Source organism: Podarcis melisellensis (genome assembly GCF_964234715.1).
Source record: "Podarcis melisellensis genome assembly, chromosome: 7".
NCBI classification, from domain to species: domain Eukaryota; kingdom Metazoa; phylum Chordata; class Lepidosauria; order Squamata; family Lacertidae; genus Podarcis; species Podarcis melisellensis.
This window is the reverse complement of record NC_138539.1, coordinates 26,524,834-26,545,902: the sequence shown is the minus strand read 5'-3', so window position 1 is coordinate 26,545,902 and position 21,069 is coordinate 26,524,834. Positions and strand designations below refer to the sequence as shown.

The 21,069-nt window shown below is 39.8% G+C and overlaps 1 protein-coding gene across 2 annotated transcripts; it reads left to right on the top strand.

Moving 5' to 3' along the window:
• Positions 1–1,006: 1,006 nt before the first annotated feature.
• Positions 1,007–19,156, top strand: LRRC69 (leucine rich repeat containing 69). 2 transcript variants are annotated; one of them, XM_081919791.1, is made up of 8 exons: positions 1,007–1,569; positions 4,403–4,529; positions 5,775–5,847; positions 6,895–7,090; positions 8,511–8,582; positions 13,646–13,747; positions 15,782–15,961; positions 17,400–19,156. In XM_081919791.1, the coding sequence occupies exons 1-8, from the start codon at positions 1,033–1,035 to the stop codon at positions 17,508–17,510; spliced, it is 1,398 nt and encodes a 465-aa protein (XP_081775917.1). In that variant the 5' UTR covers positions 1,007–1,032; the 3' UTR covers positions 17,511–19,156. The 2 variants fall into 2 exon arrangements, with proteins under 2 accessions (XP_081775917.1, XP_081775918.1); XM_081919792.1 differs by lacking the exon at positions 8,511–8,582 and having other exon boundaries at positions 1,268–1,569.
• Positions 19,157–21,069: the final 1,913 nt, after the last annotated feature.

Genomic DNA, 21,069 nt, shown 5'->3' with positions numbered 1-21,069 from the left:
ATATAAGTTAATGAAGTAGGGGAGGGGCTCTTAAGGTTTGCTCTCTGCTCTCTACAAATCACAGTAAAAGTTGCTGAGGATGCTGGTGGAAGGAGATTTTATACATCTGTAAAAAGGAATACATGTGCTGTTTTTAGGGACGCACCATTTAATCAGAGTTAAAAACTTTTAATTGAAAAAGGGCCCTGATGATTATTCAGACAGATTAATAGATTTTTAAAGAAAAACCTGCTGTAGCACCATCTTAAAGCAGGCATCACTTTCCTCATTCATATATATAAATATATACAAAGCCAGTTTTCCTGTGCTTGAGTTCCTGGGACTAAAGATTTTAAAAGAAATGCAAAATAAACTTTTGAAAAACATTGGAGTTAGAAGAAATAATGTTGTACGTGGAACTATTCCTGTCATTTTGCATCAGCACATGCGGAAGGTTCAATCCTCTGCATCTCCAGACAGGTCTGGGAGAAAAACGTGTCTGAAACCAGGGGAAGACCCTGCCAGTCAGTGTAGACAGTAGTAAGCTAGATGGATGAAATGGTCCGACTCAGTAGGCAGCTTCCAATGTTCCTATGTCCCAGCCTCCCCTTCCTGGCCCCATCCTAAAGGTAAAGGTAAAGGTACCCCTGCCCGTACGGGCCAGTCTTGACAGACTCTGGGGTTGTGCGCCCATCTCACTTAAGAGGCCGGGGGCCAGCGCTGTCCGGAGACACTTCCGGGTCACGTGGCCAGTGTGACATCGCTGCTCTGGCGAGCCAGAGCTGCACATGGAAACGCCGTTTACCTTCCCGCTGGTAAGCGGTCCCTATTTATCTACTTGCACCCGGAGGTGCTTTCGAACTGCTAGGTTGGCAGGCGCTGGGACCGAGCAACGGGAGCTCACCCCGCCGCGGGGATTCGAACCGCCGACCTTTCGATCGGCAAGTCCTAGGCGCTGAGGCTTTAACCCACAGCGCCACCTGTGTCCCATCCTAGCGATAGGTAATTTCTACACTCCTGCATTTGTGTTTTGTTGTTGTCCACCTACAAAAAATGCTATTTGTTCTTGTCCAGTTCCTACTGCGCCTTTTTATAAAGAGAAGCAGCCCAAAATCACGACTAGTCGCCCTTATCTCCTCCCCTCGCTGCCCCTGCTTCGACTTCTTATTTGCAGGGACCGGGCATCTGTCTGCGGCTTTCCTAACATTGCCGGACTACAGTTCCCATCACCCACTCCGGTCTCTATGCCTCTCCCTTGCGCATGCTCGTAACGTGGACGCCCGTTACCATGGCCGCGAGGCCTCAGGACGACGCGCCGCTTCCGCCGTTACCATGGCGACGGCGAGGCCTTGTTTACGCCCGCGGTTTCTACGGCGCCACGGAGCTGACCGGGCCGGAGGGAGAGGAAACATGACGGCGGAGCTGCTGCGGGCTCTGCGTGGTGGGCCAGGGACTCGCTGCCTGTCGCTGAAGGCGCGGGGGCTACGCCGCCTGCCGCGGGGGTTGGGGAAGATGAAGGGCCTGGAGAGACTGAGCTTGCGGGACAACAGCCTGCGCCGGCTGCCTCAGGATATGAAGGCTCTGGGCCGGGTGAGGCGGCCCAGCAGATCCTTTGGTCGAGGATTCTGCGCCATGGGGCTCCGTCCCTCCATCTCTGTAACCACTAGGGTTGCCACCTTTCAGCCCCACGCCCCCAGCCCTGCTCCTGTGCTTTTCTGACAGCGCCTTTCCCGCCGCGTTACTTAGCCTATGAACCTAGCATGAAAATAAAGTGGTAGGACTTTTCTTCCCTCAGCTGCTGGTAAAGAGACAGTGCAAGTGGGGAGGGGCAGGTGGGGGGCATTTGGCAGTCTGGTCAGGACCTGCTCAAAAGCCATCCCTATAGGTCTAGGTTAAGGTTACCAGATTTTTTTCAGTGAATCCAGGGACACTTTTCATCTTCAATGGATTCTGTATGGGGACTGATTTGTAAATCGGGGGACTGTCCCCGGGAAACGGGGACATCTGGTAACCTTAGTCTAGGTCCACAGTGGTTCCCAACCTTTTTTAGGCCATGCCCCACCTAAGCATCTCTAAAATCCTGACACGCCCCCCCCCCCCCTGACATATAATTCTTCTTATTCAAAAAGTGAACTCCTATTCACGTGGAGGAAGCCTAAAAGGCAATTAACTGTTAATAACTCATTCTTGAATTGCCCCCCTTAAAAATCAAATTGCCCCCCTGTAGACCTTGTTGGGAACCACGGGTCTAGGGTAAGCTGACCAGGGCAATCACTACCTCTGTACTCAAGTGGCTTGGGATCTCTGTTCTGCATTGCACAGCAAAGATGGGGGGTGACCCCTTATCTGCGGCTCTTTGTAATTTCGGGACAGCTGGAATGGAGCGCTGCTCAAAATCTTCATTGGGGAAAAAATAGTACAAAGCATCATCCTAGGGCAGGCATGTCCAACAGGTAGATTGTGATCTACTGGTAGATCATTGGACATCTGTGGTAGATCACTGGTAGATCACAGGCTCCCCCCACAGAACAACTTTGGCACGGTTAAAAAAAAAGCTGAACAACTTAGAGCTGAACCCCTAAAAAACTGGGTTTTCCTCCCTAAAAAAACTCAACAACTTTGAGCTGAACCCACCAAAAACGGGGGTAGATCACTGACAGATTTTAATTCAGAAAGTAGATTGCAGCCTCCTGGGAGTTGGCCACCCCTGTCCTAGGGTTTCCAGTTGTGTTGTGGGCTTTTAAAACAAGAGGAACACATGGTTCTTCTGTAAGTGAGATTGGGCTTGTTCCTTCCGAAAAACCTTTTTTTTAGAGCATTTGTGAACTGTAGTGCAGCTTTCTTTGAACAATTCGATTTGTCTTTGCGACAAAATTTTATGCCACTATCAAGTTTTAGATTGTTAATGGAAAGGTAAAGATGCTATAATCTTCATGGTCATAGAGGATGCAAGTGTTCAAAGCTAACACTTTCAAGCTCCATTGGTTTCAGTGACAGAGATTTAAGAGCTTTTTAAAAGCTCTACTTTACCATTAGAATCAATGGGGGTTAAGGGTGCACAACATTTAACTGGACAGTGCCCTTAGTTTCTGGGTTATTTATCATATTAAATTAGGAGAGAACTGGGATCAAGTAGAAGGCATTGACTGAACAGCTGGTTTGGGGGTGGAGGGAAGGGAATAGTTCTTTACATCTTTCAATCTAAGCCTTTATTTTTTATGGGTCATAAAAGTGGTTGTGGAACTTTTTATGACGGACTGAAACTTGGCAGTAGTATAATTCAACCTGGGACTAATATGCACTTTTTAAAACAACATTTTAAAAATGTTCTGGGAAAACTCAAATTACTTCAAAATACTTTCACAAAGCCCCATGACTGTGGCACGAAAGTGTGTATTTTTCCACAATTGTAAAATATTTATACTTCATGCTGAAAGCAGTGTTGTTGAAAGTGCTGGCTATACCACAATACATAATTATTTTGAGTAGCACTGTGCCAGCCTCTCTTCTCGGAATGGGTGCAGTCCTATCATGCTTTCTCCTTTGGCATAATGGCATATGGTGGATTTATATGGAGAAGTATTTGGTTCTCTGCTTCTCCTTCCTAACTCATGTTTTGAAAGAGAAAGAGATACTTGTCTCATCATTTTAGGATGCAGTTTCTGATAGGGTTCCAGGCCTACTGTTTAAAGAAGGAAAAGTTAAAATTCCTAGTGAGTGTATTCAAACTCTTGGGCACAACTAAAGCAAGTAACTTGGATGGATCAAACCTAGTTCAACCAGCTCTGTATAGCCTAACTAATTAAAATCACAGCATATTACAGACAGAAAGGAGGCTTAGTACAGAAAAGTGCTTACAGAGAAAATGGCAAAACCACATTCTGTAGCATAAGGTGCACTGCAAAAGCACAGTGTGATCTGGTGAAATATGCTATTTTTAAAATAATATTGGATTTAGGGTATTTATTTTTTTAGTTTTCAAGTAAGAAAGTAAATTTAAGTAAATGCATTAAGTAAATTTGAAAGCACGCAGTGCAAGTAGATAAATAGGTAGTGCTCCGGCGGGAAGGTAAATGGCATTTCCGTGTGTTGCTCTGGTTCGCCAGAAGCGGCTTTGTCATGCTGGCCACATGACCCGGAAGCTCCCTTGGCTAGTAAAGTGAGATGAGTGCCGCAACCCCAGAGTCATCCGCGACTGGACCTAATGGTCAGGGATCCCTTTACCTTTACCTATTTAAGTAAATGAATACCATCTAGGCTCAGGCCATGCTTTGGGGCTTCCCATATGCATATGGTTGGCAGCTGTGAGAACAGGATGCTGGACTAATTGGGCCATTGGTTGATCCAGCAGACTCTTCAAATGTGTCTGATGTTATGGTGAAAGAAATGATGCAAGGCTGTTTAATTAAATATTTTATTATAGTTGAAGGTACTGAATTTGGGAAATAATAATTTTGAGGAGGTTCCAGAGCAGCTGAAATACCTCAAGTCTTTGCAGACTCTTCATTTGTTTAGAAACAAGATCACCAGAATATCACCCTTAATATTTGGTAAGCTCATATCACATCCTGCTCAAAATCATTTTATTGTGCAGTGTATATAATGTGACATATAATATATTCTGTTGTAGAAATTCTGCTCCATAAAAACTTACAGTTGATAAATCATGTTTCTGAATCTATGCTTGTTATCTCATAAACAAGCATTGTTGTATTAAGTGGGACTTACTTCCAGTTTTTAATTAAAGCACTTTTACCCAATCCTTCAGCCAATGGAGGATCTACAGATATTCATAATATGACAGCCCCTCCCCTCCTATCTCCTTTTTTCATGTTGACAAAGTCATTTAGAGGGGAAAGGATTGTAGCATCAGTGAATCAAATTGAATAAATTTGTGTATGAGCAAACCCTAATAGTTTTGGAGAAAATACACTCTTTTTAGATGATGTATACACATGTTGCAGAAGATGTTTTCTCTCTTAGAGAAAAACATTTATTATTTTGAGATAAGGCAAATTTCTAAGATGGTGCCAGTCTTCTATGACATTTTTTAAGGAGTCTACGTTTAAATGTTTTTAATAATCTGTCTTACTAAACCTTGTAGCCCTAAATAGTCTCAGTTCCCCAAATGTACGATGTTTGTAATTTATATATGTAACTGCATGGGCAATCAGTGAGATTTAGGCTGCTTATGACGTTGTAGCCAAGTTTACAAACCTGCTTTCTGTTCTCATTTTGTTCCCTTGCTGTCACTCTGTCCACACTGCCCTAGGAGTAACTTCCCTTTATTCAGGAGAAACAAAAAAAATTCCTTCCAGTAGCACCTTAAAGACCAACTAAGTTAGTTCTTGGTATGAGCTTTCGTGTGCATGCACACTTCTTCAGATACACTGAAACAGAAGTTTCCAGACCCTTCTATATAGTGAGAAGGTGGGGAGGGGTATTTATTCAGGAGAACTTTCTTGCAAGCAACTATGTATAGAACTGGACTGTTATTGTTCCTGTTCCATACTGTGGATTTTCCTATCATTGATTCCCATTTTGGGTTTCCCATGACTCTGTCCTGTCACCTCTCTGAGCATATACTTTCTTTATCTCCTTTGGCAACACTTCATATTCCCCTTGAAACAGTGTACTGTACTTACCTAGTAACCAAATGATCACCCATGTTACAATGTTGATCAATAAAAACACACACACTGTAATGACAAAAATGGAATGCAATGGCATTAAAATGCATATTCAGGTCTATATAGATAATATATACTTTATCTTAAAACTGTCTTTTTTTACAGATGGATTGCAAAATTTAGTACTTCTCAATCTGAACAACAACCAGCTTAGTTATCTTCCTCCAGAGATACAAAGGTAACTACTATAATTTTGAAGTGTTACCTAAGCTGCCTATAACATTATTTATTAGTATGAGACATAGCATTTGCCCATGTTTATCTGGGCCAAAGGTGTGATATATTCCTTAATACTGAATGGCAAAAACAATAAAATATAGCAAGTTATACGCCTTATTTTGGTTCCACACTTCACACTGTTTGGACAATAGCAGCAGAAAAAATAAAATAACACCAGTGCCCTCCCCAGTCATCCATTCTACTTTTCTTTTGTTTCAGACTCACTAGCTGTACTAAAAATTGCTTCTGTTCTGTCCACGTCAGTGTTACATCAGGTAGACTCAAGTTCTCATATGGTTACATTAGGATTGCAAAAGGGCTCCTATAGAAATCTTAAGCTAGATATTTAAACATAATGTTTTGTGGTATTGTACGCTTCGTAGTGTTTAGGTTCCATCCATGTCAGCAGTCATTCCTTTATTATTATATACTTATTTATACCCCACTTGTTTCCTTGATGGGAATCAACGTAGCTTACAAATAAAAACAAGAATCACTAAAAATATAGAGAAAAACAACAATAATTAAAAATAATTAAACATTTAAATAGAAATAAAACCATATACAGTACATATATAAAATTACAATAAAAACAGCACAGCACCAGCCCTTTTATTCAAAGCAGTCAATTCCCAAAAGCCTGTTCAAAGAAGGTCTTCACAATGCCAGGCCTACTTGCTCCTTTGATGACAAACAGTTATTTATTGGGCTGCTACATCTTCAGTTGATTGTGCTTAGTTACAGGGTTAACTCTTACCTATGAGAAACACAACTCTGACCTATGAATTAAAAACTACCACATTAATTTTGAGTTCTAGTGCTTTTTCTATACCTTTATTGGCATTAAGGTGATTGAGGTACATTCACTTGATAGACTAATTAACAACTTTTAATCCTGTTTTGTATTAAAATCTATCTAGATGCAGATGTGTAGACCAACATTCACTGGTAAACATACAAAAGAAAAATAGAGTTGGAGGCTTGGAATTCTTTGTTCCTTTCATAGGCTTGAACATCTTGAATGCTTGAGTTTAAACAATAACCAACTGCAAAAAATTCCCAAAGAATTCTGTTATCTCCGAAAGTTGTGTGAACTCCATTTGTTCAACAATTCCATCACTGCGCTCCCTGAAGAGATTAAATACATGAGAAAACTCAAGATCTTGATTTTGGCAAGAAATCAAATAGAAGAACTTCCTGATGTGAGTAGTGGTGTGCTTTGAAAACTGTCTTCTTGAGACCAATACAAAAGTCATATGCAGTTTGTACAGGGATTATTTTTTTAAAAAAATCACCTTGTGTTGTGCAGACTGTTTATAGCCAGTTAGCACATCATGGTAAGCCATAGTTAATTGTTTACTGTGTGTTCACCTTAGCTGATTTGCTCTTCCCTGCTCACACTGGGAAGAAGCAAGCCACAATCCCTGATTTAGCATTACATCTGAACCAGTGATCATGCTTTATTTCACTCCAAGCAAACAACAGTCAGTAAACCATGAACCACCTGTGCCTATAACTACTACTACTACTACTACTACTACTCCTACTGCTACTACTCTGAGTAGAATTTAGTTAGCTACAACCTAGAATCTGTTATGTTTTGCTAAACTAAGAAGGTGCAGGGAATTCATATAAGCACATTATTGATATTCACCATATGGGAAATGGGAATACCCTTTGCTGTTGTTGTTGTTTAGTCGTTTAGTCGTGTCCGACTCTTCGTGACCCCGTGGACCAGAGCACACCAGGCACTTCTGTCTTCCACTGTCTCCCGCAGTTTGGTCAAACTCATGCTGGTAGCTTTGAGAACACTGTCCATCCAGAAAATACCCTAACATTACAATTAATGAAGAATTACCATGTGTGGCCTAAAGGAAAATAGCTTTTGCTTTGGATGGAACCTCATCTCGCCTTTCTGCTTTGCTGCCTGCTACGCCCAGAATTGCTTCCCAAAATACCACTGCTTCCCAAAATACCACTGTTTAAAGCCCTCCTTTTCTTTGAAGCCTTTAGCAGAACCACCTAGTTACCATTCACTACTGAAACTAAGGGCTTGTCTACACTTCCTCTTGTCCCGCTGCTTTCCCCTGGGGAAAACTGCTCTTTAGCGCTCAGAGCAAATGGCAATTTGGGTTTTCCCTGGTTTGCTATTTCTTCCAGCCTAAGCGGGTTTTCTCTTGGAAAGGAGTGGGGCAAGGGGAAAACCACCTGGACCCATGCCTTGTAAGCACGAGTCAAGCGGAAAACTGCTTGGACCCCTGCTTTCCAGGCATGGCATTAGCGGAAGTGTGAATAAGCCCTCTGCCTAAGTAAGTGCAAATAACCTAAATACATATTCTTTCCCTATCTGTCTCACCTCTATCATCTATGTCGTCTTTTGTTACCTTCTGTATCAATTTTCAATTTGTAAATATACCCCCAGAGAGGTAAATATTCTAAATACTTTGTTTTAATACCAACTCTTAGAATACATTTATAATACATTTTCAGCTTTCCCTGTTTTTATTCTCCCACTTCTGACAACTGTTTTATTTTTGTCCTTTCACCTCTGATGTCAATATAATTTACTTTAATGTTGCTAAGGCTCCTTTGGCTTTTACTAAATTTATCATTTTTCACTAGGGACTTTGCAAATTGAAGAAGCTTAGAGTTCTAGATGTAGCTGGAAACAATATCCAGATCTTCCCAACAGCAGTAAGTAGGAATATTAATACATCTCTTCAGTGGAATAATCTGTACATTATGAAAATTAGTAAAATGGATTTCAGAAACATGAAGCAGGAATGCGTATTTAGTAATATGCTTGTATTAGTTATAAAAATATACCTGAATTGGATTCTTGTTTATGTGGATTCTTCCTGAACTATGCAGGGTAGTGGAGGTTCACCCCAAATTAGCAGGACCTCCACTCAGTTTAGGGGAATCCTTCCTTCTGCCACCAACCTTTTGTGTCCCATCCCACATTGTTCAGAAGGGCCTCCCAACCTACTGGAGAGGCTTTGTGGGTGACACAGGTAGTGCAGGAGGGGGCAGGGAGGAAGGAAAAATGAAGGGACAGAAAACTTTCATTTCATGAATGTCTTTAACTTACCTTAAGATCCATACCAGCAAGAATAGTCAGAAAATACTGGGATGCAGTTGGTTAACAACCATATAATATGGATATACCATAAAAAGTGATTGAGCAAAGGATGGCAATTCTAGTAACTGGAGCAGCAGGCAGGAAAGTGCCCAATGTGAAGGGCAGTATGCCTACAGCTCTCTGGACCCCAACCCCACACAATATATAGAAATGCTTACAGAGGATGTTTGAATGCATGCTGCAATAATATCAGCAAACGCCTGAGGGCAGCACTACATAATGTCACACTGCTCAACTCCGTTTCTTGCTAATACAGAAAAGCCAACTGGAAAAGTTCACCCGTAGAAAATAATTTTCTTGAACGTTTAAATGTTCAGTCTTTGTATATGGTTTCACAATATTCCAGTTTATCTGACCAACAGCCTTTAACCACAAAGTGATTTCCTACTGCAGGTACATTACATGGCAAACTTTTTTTCTTTTTCGCAACTACAACTATGTTTGCTGCTGAAGCGTGGACGGCATCCCCTTGTGCTCATGTGTGTTTCATATATTTGTGTACCTGAATATATCACAGCATTGTTGCAGAAAGCACTTGTTTGATACCAGAATTAAATGTATTTGATGTGTAATGCAAAGAGCTGCCATTAGACTCAGGTTCCCTACCAAAAATGACCCTAATATGAGGTAGTGTGTGGTAGTTGCCTAAGGCAAGAGATAATAGGTTCCATTAAATTTTAGTAGAGTGGAAGGCAGAGGTCTGGCCTATAGGGCACAATCCAGGAAAGGGCTTTCTAAGCAACATCAAGATGAACAGGAATGTGAAATCTGCAACATCCATTCTTTTCAGCTAGGCTTGTACAGGAGAATCTTCTGTTATTTAGTGTGAAGAAGCGGGCACCATTTGTGTTTCCTGCTTTGGTCCAGGCCTGTTTCTTTACGTTAGCAAACTCTACCCTGTTGTGTGAAGCAGTGAATTTAACATATCATGCTGTACTATATGTACTATTCCCGGTGGAAATAGAAGAGTAGCATGGTGCAAGTCATGTGCAATTTCAGGGGTGTCGAGGCAAACTGAGTCATTCATAATGGAACTATTAAAAACGATACTGCTAGCAAAATAGAAAATACATCTTTCACTAGCAACAAACAACTACTGAAGAAGACCAGAAGCCATCTGTAAGCATAAGAAAGCCTGTATTTAGGAATTCAGTTTCTGAAACTTGTTTGAAGAGATACCCATCTAAGAATTCAAGTAATCAACTTCAAATTCAAAATATAGCATTTAAATATAAAGTTTGATTAGGTATGATTTGTTAGCAGTACTTTTCTAAAGGGTTCTTTTTGTGGTATTTGCTTTATCTACTTCTTTTGATGAGTTTATCATTCATAATGGAAGCCACTATCCTTCCACTTGTTAGAAGTGGCTTTCTAGTCTTCCACCTGACATCTGTGATGGACACAATAAATTCATCTCTTCCATTTGAGAGCACAGTAGAAAATACTTTACTGAGGAACTAGTGTTCTCATATGCATACATTATACTTTTACATGTGCAAAGGCCCTTTTCTAGATTATTTTGGCTGTACTTTAAAACATTTCAGAAGGAAAATATTCAAAAAATTATGAAACTCCAAACAAGCATGTTATCAAACCAAATAGATTTTGGAACTAGAACGCCTTCTTGCACCTATCATTTTACATGTACTAGAATTATGTAAATTAAAAGGAACGAAAGGTTGCAAGTATTCTGTAATGTAAACAGTGCGTATATTGGCATGAAAATATGGCTCTTTTGAACTATAAAACTCACATAATGGGGGTGGGGGAATGTAAAGTTTGTCTGTGAGCCAATTTGTATTTGGGCAGAAATAAAGGATTCATTTTTTAAAAGGATATTTGCAGCCAAACAGACCTAGATTTAGAAAAGAATTGAGTATTTCTCCCAATGGAAAAAGAATTGGCACTATCCACACACAGCTGAGTACATCTAACTTTTGAAAGGTGGTCTTGAGACTCTAATTTTACATGTGTGCATTAAGATGCAGTTAGCCCCTAAGTCAGTTTAAGAGGCAGAGTTAAGCACTTCAATATTTTAGCATTTAAATAAGGGATTTGAAAGTGTTGAACATGTCAGTTTTATGGATATTTGCTCTGAAGTAACATTTTTTTTAGTTCAATGCAACTTCCTTCTCCCAAGTAGATATGCATAGAAAAATTCATTAGAACCATATCAATACTGTTTAATTTTGTTACTTTAAAAAATATTTAGAGAGTTCTTATTACACAACTGCCCAGATTATAATTATTGAAGAATTGTGCTTGTTGCAACAGTTAACTGCCATTTATGCTTTGCTGAAAATGCAAACAAATACCTAGCCTTCTATATCCTGCTGAGCCTTTTAAACAATTGTTGGTATAATCGACCTAAATTTAAACACTTTTAAGTCCCACTGTTTTCAGTGTTAGCACATTTAAAAACTTTTCCATTGAAATCAATGGGCTTTAAGAATTTTAACTTTGGCTGGGTTAATAAATATCTGCTAAATTCATTGTCATGAACAGCTAGTAGTCATTTTTTATGTGGAACCTGTGCTAGCTATAGAACTCAAGAGTTCCAAACTTACTGATCTGTTCTTCACTATTTTTTATGAGAATGAAATCATCTTTTGACGTTTCTTGTAAAGGAGATTTTGGATTACACCTCAGAGATTCTGTCATAGTTATAATTTGAAAAAAAAAAAGCTGTAAGAAAGTGATATATTTTTATGGTGATTGCTACAAACTATGTGACCCAGAATGTAATTGCCTATTCACTCATCTTGCCCTGGAGGTATGAACTTTTTAATGTCACAAAATCTCAAGCTTTCATTTGTGGAAAGACAATAAAAGGTTTTACAGATATACCAGTTGCACAGAATCCTCTCTCTGTGTTTATACGTTTAATACAGGTGTTCTCAGTAAGTCAGGGTCTTCTAGCTTTGCTTACATTGAGTAGTTGCTTATATAATATCAGCAGAATTGTTATCTATCGATTTACCTATCTTTGTATGCTCTATCTAATAAAACATTAGAGTTAGATAAGCTTAGGTTGTTTCATAAAACCAAATAGTATCAAATTAAGCTAAATGCAATATTATTAAGCAAATTTCTATTATGCGCTTCCTCTCAAAGGAGCCCACTTAATATTTGCTTATGTAGCATATGAACTTGTGATTTAAAATAATTTTTACTGATTTCTCATTGGAAAGTATTCATAGACCAGAATGTGTATAAGAGGAATAGTAATCATTACAGAAGGAACAAAGAATCAGTACCATTTATTTCAAAATGGTTTGTAAATTACTTAGAGAAATTTCATCAAACCATAAGGAAAAAATACATTCTTGGATGGCTTTCCAGCAAACAGCACAGTGTGTCAGGTCCCTTCAGTAGCTCTAGAAATCAAGGGTATAATAACGCAACTTGTTACACAGTTGACAGTGGGGATGGCCTAACTATGAATAATTTCTTCCAGATCCATTTGAATAGCTTTCCCCCCCTGGTCAGCTACTAGTTTTATGGTAAGCCCATTGCACATAATGGACTGCTGGAAAGTCCTGTTGCCAAAGTCACCATACCCTGTACAGTCTCTCCTGCCTAAGGGCTGGAAAATGGGTGGTGGCATTGTCTTGTTTTGTGGTAAGGTGAGGGTCAGGCTAGGCGCAGAACAATACAATGCTAAGTAGGCACAGGTGGGATGCAAGGTGAGGTGAGGCAAGGCTCAGTCTGAAAGCAGAGGAAGGCAAGGTGAAGTTCAGGCTGGATGTGAATCTCAGACTGTGTTATAGGATACCGCTTCAGCAACAAAACCAACTATGGTAGCAGCTACATCCCAGTTGTTAGCCCTGTCTGTACAGCAGAGCTTTCCAAACTTTCCAAACTTTCCCCTGTTCGTGACACACTTTTTAGACATGCATCATTTCACGACACAGTAATTCAGGTTTACTAGCAAACCCCTTAACCCCTTTCCAGCCCTGGGAGGAGTGTGGGGAGCAGTCATGTGACACACCTACACACTGCAGCCGACATTAGCATGCCATGACACACAGTTTGGAAAGCTCTTCTGTAGAGGAAGGTACTTCTTCAGTTGAAGGGTGCCACCTGCTATAGTAATGTCCTGCTGCAATTAAGCAACGGAGCCTCTGGTCTCTCTGGGACTTCAACAGTGGAGTCCTCTGAGGACAGCAGTGCTTAATTTTTGGACTGGAGGGGCACCAGCTGCAGACTTTGATTAGACCCCTTTGGTGCTTACTATTTTTTTTTTTTAAGATGCAAGTTTAATCAATGAATTGAACATGAAATTGTTTGCCCCTGACTTAGTTCACAGGGACTTTCTTCCAAGTCAGTATGCCTATTTTTGCAACTGCAATCAAAGGCTTAATACTAAAGCAGCCAGCAGTATCAACATGTCAAGCTGGAGATCTCATGGGGTAGATGCTCCTTCCTGACCTCTCTTTAGAATAAGGGTGGCTAACCTGTGACCTGAATTTGATCTGCCAAGCTACAAGAAGTTGCCTGCAACTTTTATCTGATCAGGAGATAAAACACTCTGCCTTCTCATTGGAAATGACATTTGGTAAACATTTTGTTGAAAGTATTGATGTTTCCTGTATTTCTTCTGTTGTTTAAACAGATGGAAGATCTTGAACTGGAGGAACTTTATTGTGAAAGTAATCCATTGCTTCAGAAACATCCAGTTAGTGCCATACAAGAGGAGGACATTTTGACTCTTAAGGTTACTGGAGAATTTTTTTCAAAATTGTAGATAACAATGGACTAACTTAAGTCCATAGATCTCAGTGGGTCATCTCTGGGAATGACTTAGTTTAATACCACCCTATAGCTTACAAATGACTTTTTCAGATTTCAGAGTAATCCAAATCCTTGTCATTCAAACGATTCTAAATAACCATTCTGTATTCCAAGAGATATTTTTACTTATTAAAAATGATCCTTAGTCTGGTGGACAGAGTTTGAAATTAAGTTAATTAAAGTTTCAGGATTTTGATAAATTGTAGTGATTTCTTGGAAAATAATAATAGATGCTATGGTGGAAGCCAACCACTTTCCAACAGTATTTAAGTACAGAGGAAAAAAAGTTAATAGTAGCTGTTTCTACCCGTTCCTTTTAAAGAGCACAAACACTGAATGAACACTGTTTCTGCCCCATCCTTTTAAAGAGCAAAATGTTAGTGAAACCTATGCAACTCTCCAAAGATTGAAAAATGCTGAAATACATGGAGAAGATATTTAAAATCACATACAAGAGCACAGTTCTATATAACAGCCACAAAAAAGCACTGAAAGGCACAGGACTGTAACAACAGTATATTAATGAGAAGAAGTTTTCAATAAGGTAGACAAAGTGTATGTATATTTCACCAAGACTTACAAAGAACCATATAGTACAAAAGTAATTCTTATTGCATTGAAGGATGCTCTAAGCAGCTGAAAGCAGACCAGCTTCCTGATAAGGTCTAGTTTTGACTCTTCCCCAGATGATAGCACCTCAAAAACATTTCAAGGCCCTGAGTGTGGCGAGTATTGGGACAATGTCTTAGCTTAATGCCTAGCCATGTGTCTTGGAGCTCTGCTGTGAACTTCTGAACTAACCTGTAGTATGATATGTGTTTGGGCGATGTAGTGAATTTTGGAATAAAGCCTTTAACAATAACCGAGCTGAGAATTTGAACACCACATCCACAAGTGGGTCTGTGAAAAAATGTGTCTGTGAAAGGCTGCAATTGTACTTTATGGCTATGTATATTGTGTATTGTGTGGCTTCAGCAAACTGTATCTCAATTGCTATAAATAAATTTGCTTTTCTCTTACAGTGAGCCATTTTATATTCCCATAGGATTCTATGGCTACTCTTTTTGGTTCTGTTTGAGTTAATGATTTTGCAATGAGTAATAAGTTAAAAGCTAACTTGGTTTTTTAAAGACCTTGACACAAATCTATTTTTTAAAGAAAAAACAGAAATTATTTCCAAATTCTACAAAATTAACCTCCTTGGGGTGGGGCCTACATATATCTTTTTGCAAAGAGCTCAGCGAATCATTCATAATTACAAAATAAGTATTTTTGCTGGAAAAAAAGCAGAATGGAGCAATCTGAGCATTTTCAGGACATCTTTGACAAAAAGGATTAGCTATTTCAGTATTAATCTCAGGTTAGAACTGAATTCTTGCTCAAATTGTAAAATAACAGATTAATTTGGAAGCTTTAAAATTGATTGCATCTTGTAAATAGTTATACAAATAGCACTGAATTCTTTAACTGGCTGTCTGTGGGTAGAAAAGTCTAGCATGCTTTGTGAAATTAATAAGCACTGTCAGGAAAAAGGAACATGTTCAGATAGGAACACAGGGAGTTACCATCTAGTATTGTCCACACTGGCTAGCAACAGCTCCCTCCTCCAAGTTCCATCAACAGACACTGATTGAAAAACGTCCTTCCTGGAGCTAGATTTGAGTGTGGCACCTGATCTATCCTTTACAATAAATTAACAGTGCCTCATGGTTACCGCACGTCTGGGGATAGAGAGAACAACTCTTTTACCCCTATCAGGCAGAGCCTTTTGCAAACAGAGCTGTGCAACTTGGGGTAAAAAGGCTACAAGGCCCATCTGGATAAGAGATTATTAAAATATGGAGCCATATGCTCACAGAGTCTCCTGCTAAGTGTCCGGGGTTAAAAGCATTCACTTTAAGGTTCCCTTGCAAGTCTTTTAAATAATATAAGCTATTCTGTCTTTTTAATCATACAGGAACTAACAGCAAGATTTATTCTTGATCAACTGGAAAAGAAAAACTTTAATTTACACAGAGCTCTAAAGCAGAACTTAAATGCACAGAAGATGCTTGCCCATAAACAAGAATGTGCTCAGTGTAGACGTGGCTTTCTGGGCATGTGGCTAGAATGTGTACAGTTCGTGGATATAAGACAGGTAATTTTTCCTGACTCATGTATTATTTAAAGCTGGGTTCATTGCATCACCAGACTTTTGCTAGGTTCTGCTGCGGCATGTTTTCCATGAGCACCTTCAAAATCTATTGTTTTCTTTCTGCACGTGTGCATTAAAAATTATTGGGTCCCAGTTATAAGGAGAATACTTCTGGTTCAGCATTTGGTTTCCATCAGTGGCCAGCCATCTCCTATCTAAACTGTCTCAGCTTTCTCTGTTTTAATACCACTTCTGCTGTTATTTATTAATTCGCTTATCTCATCTGTAATCTCGTGTTTTCTTTTATTGCGTTCCATTTGTTTATTTAATTCGCATCCTGCCCCCCCCCCGTCCTTCAGAGACACATTTCAGCCTCACAAGCTCATGACAGTGGCCCCTGAACCTGATCTGGCAATTAGGTTGAGGCCTAGGCAGGGTCAGTGGCCAGTTTAAATGTGCCATGCAGAACCTGAGGGTTGCTTTTCTCATACAGTACCCTTCTGCTACATCTCAAACCAAGATTTGTCATTCTAGGTATTATAGCAAAGCAGCTGCAAATAATCAGTTCTTGGTTTGGTAGCTATTCAGAAACCCTGGTTTGTCGGGTGTTGTTGTTTTAGATATCATAAAAACCACAGGTCTGGACCATCTGTGGCTGTTACCATGGGGTATACAACTCAGTACCTCCTCCTGTGCACATGCAAATGTCAGTAGAAAGATGTCACCTTATATGGGACCCATAACTTGATAGTGCCCGCTGGCAGTTCCACTACCATGGTGAAAGGGTCACTAGGGGAAGACACACAGATTACGCCCCCCCCCCAAGACTGCTATGATTAATCTCTGGACTAAGGGAGGACATAAGATCATGGAAGCTCAGACAGAATCTCTACATAAAATATTATGTTTCATAATAGAATCAATATTTCTCCTGGGTAAGGTCTCTGAAAGGACACTGCATGATGCCCTTTCTTGAGGCTTGTGCTGAAGTGGCAAATCTGACACAGTTTCCTAACACCTCATCAACAGGGTATAACATCTTGATTTTCAGTTTCACCGTCCTGCTCCTCCAATTACTAATTTTGAATGCCATCCAGTAAATTAGCTTTCCCTTGACTCCTGCTGGCCCATTTCCCCACCAGATTACATAGCGTTGGATTGTTCTTCGCAGATGTAAAATTCCTGCTGCCTTTCTATTTAGAGATAAATGTGTGAGCGCAACTATAGCTCTGACACAAATGTTATTTTAAACATCATTTCTGCCAGCTCTTTGTTGTTCATTTTGTCTGAGCAAATCTGAATGTAAGGGTTGACTGTGTTGTGTCAGAGAGGTTCATGAGGACCCCTCAATTTATACATCGCTACAATTTATAAAAATGAATATGCTCTGTAAAATACGCTAACAGTTATGCTGTTATATTTTCCCCTTTCTTTTAAAAAGCGAATGAAGACTAGCAGAAACTTGGAGCTCTTACCTGTCAAGGCACTTCTGTGCTCATACAAATGCTTTAATCACAGCGGCCACGAACTCTTTGGGATTGCTGTACCCTAGAGCAAGCAATAAACCCAGGATCTCGCCCAGCTGGCAAGTTGCAACTATTGTGACACTCTTAAGAACAGAAACAGAACATAGCATTTTGTGCTATATCCATATTCAATGTGAAATACACAGTTGTGTTGGAACAATGGTGGCAGAGAAGTGATTTAGTGGTGGGCAGGAATTATTTCCTACAGCTGTACAGTTGGTGTGTTTTGGCAGCCTTGACTCTCCTTCTGAAAATGGATGAAGTTAATGGCATTGTTTAACAGTGAGGTAAAAGTTTTATAATGTAAACTCTAACTAGCCTAGGTTACTGTGGTTTCTTTTGGCTTCTCTGTTATGAGCCATGCACCTTAATCTGAAATTCTGATAAGTGTTTCTCCCCCCCTGAAGATTTAGGGTCAGACCTTAAAACTGCAAAAGAACACTTTTAACGTGTGTCCAGTGATTACGTAGTGCTTGATTTCCATTATAAATCCTGTTTTCTAGAAGTTTATAACTTGGCTTTAACATTTGGCATGCATAATTTTCAACACAGAAGAAAATGTGTTGGAGCGTTTTTAAAAAGAAAGGGAATTGGTACATATTAAGAAGGATTTCTTTGCTCATAGGAACTTTGATTATAAGAAAGCTGTGTATCCTGGCAACCTTTGGAAAAAAGAACATTCCATGGAGAAGCAAGCAGTTTGATAGGACGTTCACATGCTTGCTTGCTTTTCCACTTTTATTCCTTTGCATGTTTTATCTTCCAGTGCTATTTTACTAGAAAACTCGCCTTGTTCTCTTATAATGGCAAAGGCGCCCACCTGAGAGGTGCCGGAACTGAAAAAAAGTATTTCTATGCTGCAATTCCTCCTGGTTTGCAATTTGCATTCTCATCTCATGTAATTAATTGCAGTGCTACAGAAAACAGGGCTGTTTCTTAAACTTGATCCTAAATTTAAGCATGTGGATTGACTTTACTGTTTACATACAGAGATCATTCGTGTTCTGATCTAAACAAAGAAAGATGTATTTAAATTTGAAATAGTAAGTAGAACCATGTACTTCCCTAAATTGCAGATATTTTATATACGACCCCCCCTTTTTTTTAAAGAGAAAGCATTCTATGTAACATAGTGACTTGGAAATCAAGCAAAACTCAAGTGAGTTCCTAGAATGAAACTAGTGACCACATTCAAGACAGCTTTCAGCATTTCAAGTGTAAAGCCCAGCTTAGCACACCGCTCATTTTCAAGAAAGCTGTAAAAATGTGTTTTCTGTCTTGAAGATTGAGACATCAGAATGAAAGCTGATGTCAGCATCTAGAATACTTTTCAGTTTTTCAAGTACAGGCCCCAGCTTGCACCCACCCTCCTTTGACAAAGGTCAAGGGTGTGCAAATTAAATTAGAATCAGCAGGGCTTTTTTCAGCTGGAACTTGCCAGTTCCTCTCAGGTGGGCAACATTACCATTATAAGAGATGTTCTCTTTTTCTAGAAAAATAGCACTGAAACAGATGTTTGAAGTGGAGACTCTCAAACACAGTTCTTCACTAGTGCATAATGATTTCAAAATGTAATTGCATTTGTCAAGTGATAGTTACATAGAAACAGCACTTCTTAGGCAGTATGTTTTAGCTTACAATATGGGGAAGAATAAAGACCCTGTTTAAAATATTTATTGGTACACGGTATTATCTGAAAACGCATCTGATACTTGCTTTTTCTGAACACAGTTATAGTGAGCAAAAGGATTCAAAAAGGTCTATTGATTCAACTGTCAAATAAATAGTACTCTTTAGTAAAAGCAATGTGACCAAAAAGGCATTTGACGTTTTATTCAAGTGGAAAAACTCTTCAAATTTATCCTAAGGATGAATGAATAGTTGAAATCAGTGGTGCTTTAGTTGCAATACATTTATCTCATTGATTGCCGCATCACTTGAGTACAGGTATCGGATTCAGAGTTGGTTAGCTTGAAAAGGTATCTGAAGGAACCCCAGCCCTAGAAGCAAGTGTCTACATTTTGCAACATGCCATAATATTTTGTTCCACAAAGAAGATGCCTGTGCCAAATACTTTTCCGGCTTATCCTTGCTGAGATACCATGAAAGCGCATGACATCCCTTTCAGTTACAATAGGGAGCAGTGCTTGTGTTTTTTTAATCCACCCTTTTGCAACAACTTGAGAAGAACTTTCACATTTGTTTACATTTACTTGAGTTTTTCAGTGGCTCTCTTACGTAATCATTCTTAACGGAAACTAAATTAGTGTAGCATAAAATGCAACAAATATATTATCCAAGCATTTATAAAGAAAATGAAATACCATTATGAGATATCACTAAAAACCACTCTTTTCTTGTCCAGGCTTAATTCTTTCATGGGTCAATTTTATTTTTATGAAAAATTAAATCTTTGGCAGCTTGACTCTGTGTTTTCAAAGTTACAGAACATACTGGATTGCTTTCATTCCGAATGCAATGAGAGAAACAACAACTGCAGTGGCAGTGAGAGTGCTGTTTTCAAAGTACTGAACGAGTGTTGTTGAAGTAAAGGCGCCTTCCCCCTATAAAAGACTGGAAGACTTGGAAGAAATACTTCCATTTACCCCATCACTTTCTCCTGGGGAAACCTGTGGTTTAGTGCTGAATTGGAACAAACGGCAATTGGATTTTCAGTGGATTGCCGTTGGTTCCGATTTAGTGCTAAATAGTGGGTTTTCCAGGGTGAAGTGGAAGGGCAATGGCAAAAACTCTTGGACAAGCACAAGACAAAGGAGAAAACACTCAGCCCCGTTCGGATCCACATAATGGGGTGAGCGCCCGTTGCTCTGTCCCAGCTCCTGCCTACCTAGCAGTTCAAAAGCACGCCAGTGCAAGTAGATAAATAGGTGGCTGGAAGGTAAATGGTGTTTCCATGGGCTCTGATTTCCATCACGGTGTTCCATTGCGCCAGAAGCAGTTTAGTCATGCTGGCCACATGACCTGGAAAAGCTGTCTGTGGACAAACGCCGCCTCCCTTGGCCTGAAAGCGAGATGACAGCTGTGCGCCATAGTTGCCTTTTACTGGACTTAACCATCCAGGGGTCCTTTACCTTTTTCTTTTTTACCTAGACGAGTCCTGACGTGCTTTTCACGACTCAGACAATGGCTTTGACTGATTCGGCTAATGAAAAAGTAAATACGCATTTGACTGTGTATTTATGTGTGTTGTGGCCAGGATCCAAAGAGCCACTTAAGACACACTCATGAGCTTAGGTGTACTTAGAGGGAATTTCCCCTCCCCCTTGCTGTTTTCCTTTGAAAACACATTCAAATGTAGCTTGTCGTGGACATAGCAGGATGGCGTCTGAGAAGAAGATGACTCTTCCACCAGGTATTGCATATCAGCTTTATATTTGGAGCTATAGTAATCAAAACATGCTTTGTAATCCTGTTACCTTTAGTTCTTGGCTTTATTGACTTGTTATTCCTGCATATAGCTGGGCTTTTGCAACTTTCTAACTCCAGAGATCATTTTCCACATTGTTGTGCTTGCCAAAGCAATGTGCCCTGAGCATATGGCATAGTAATCTGATGTGCTGCAGA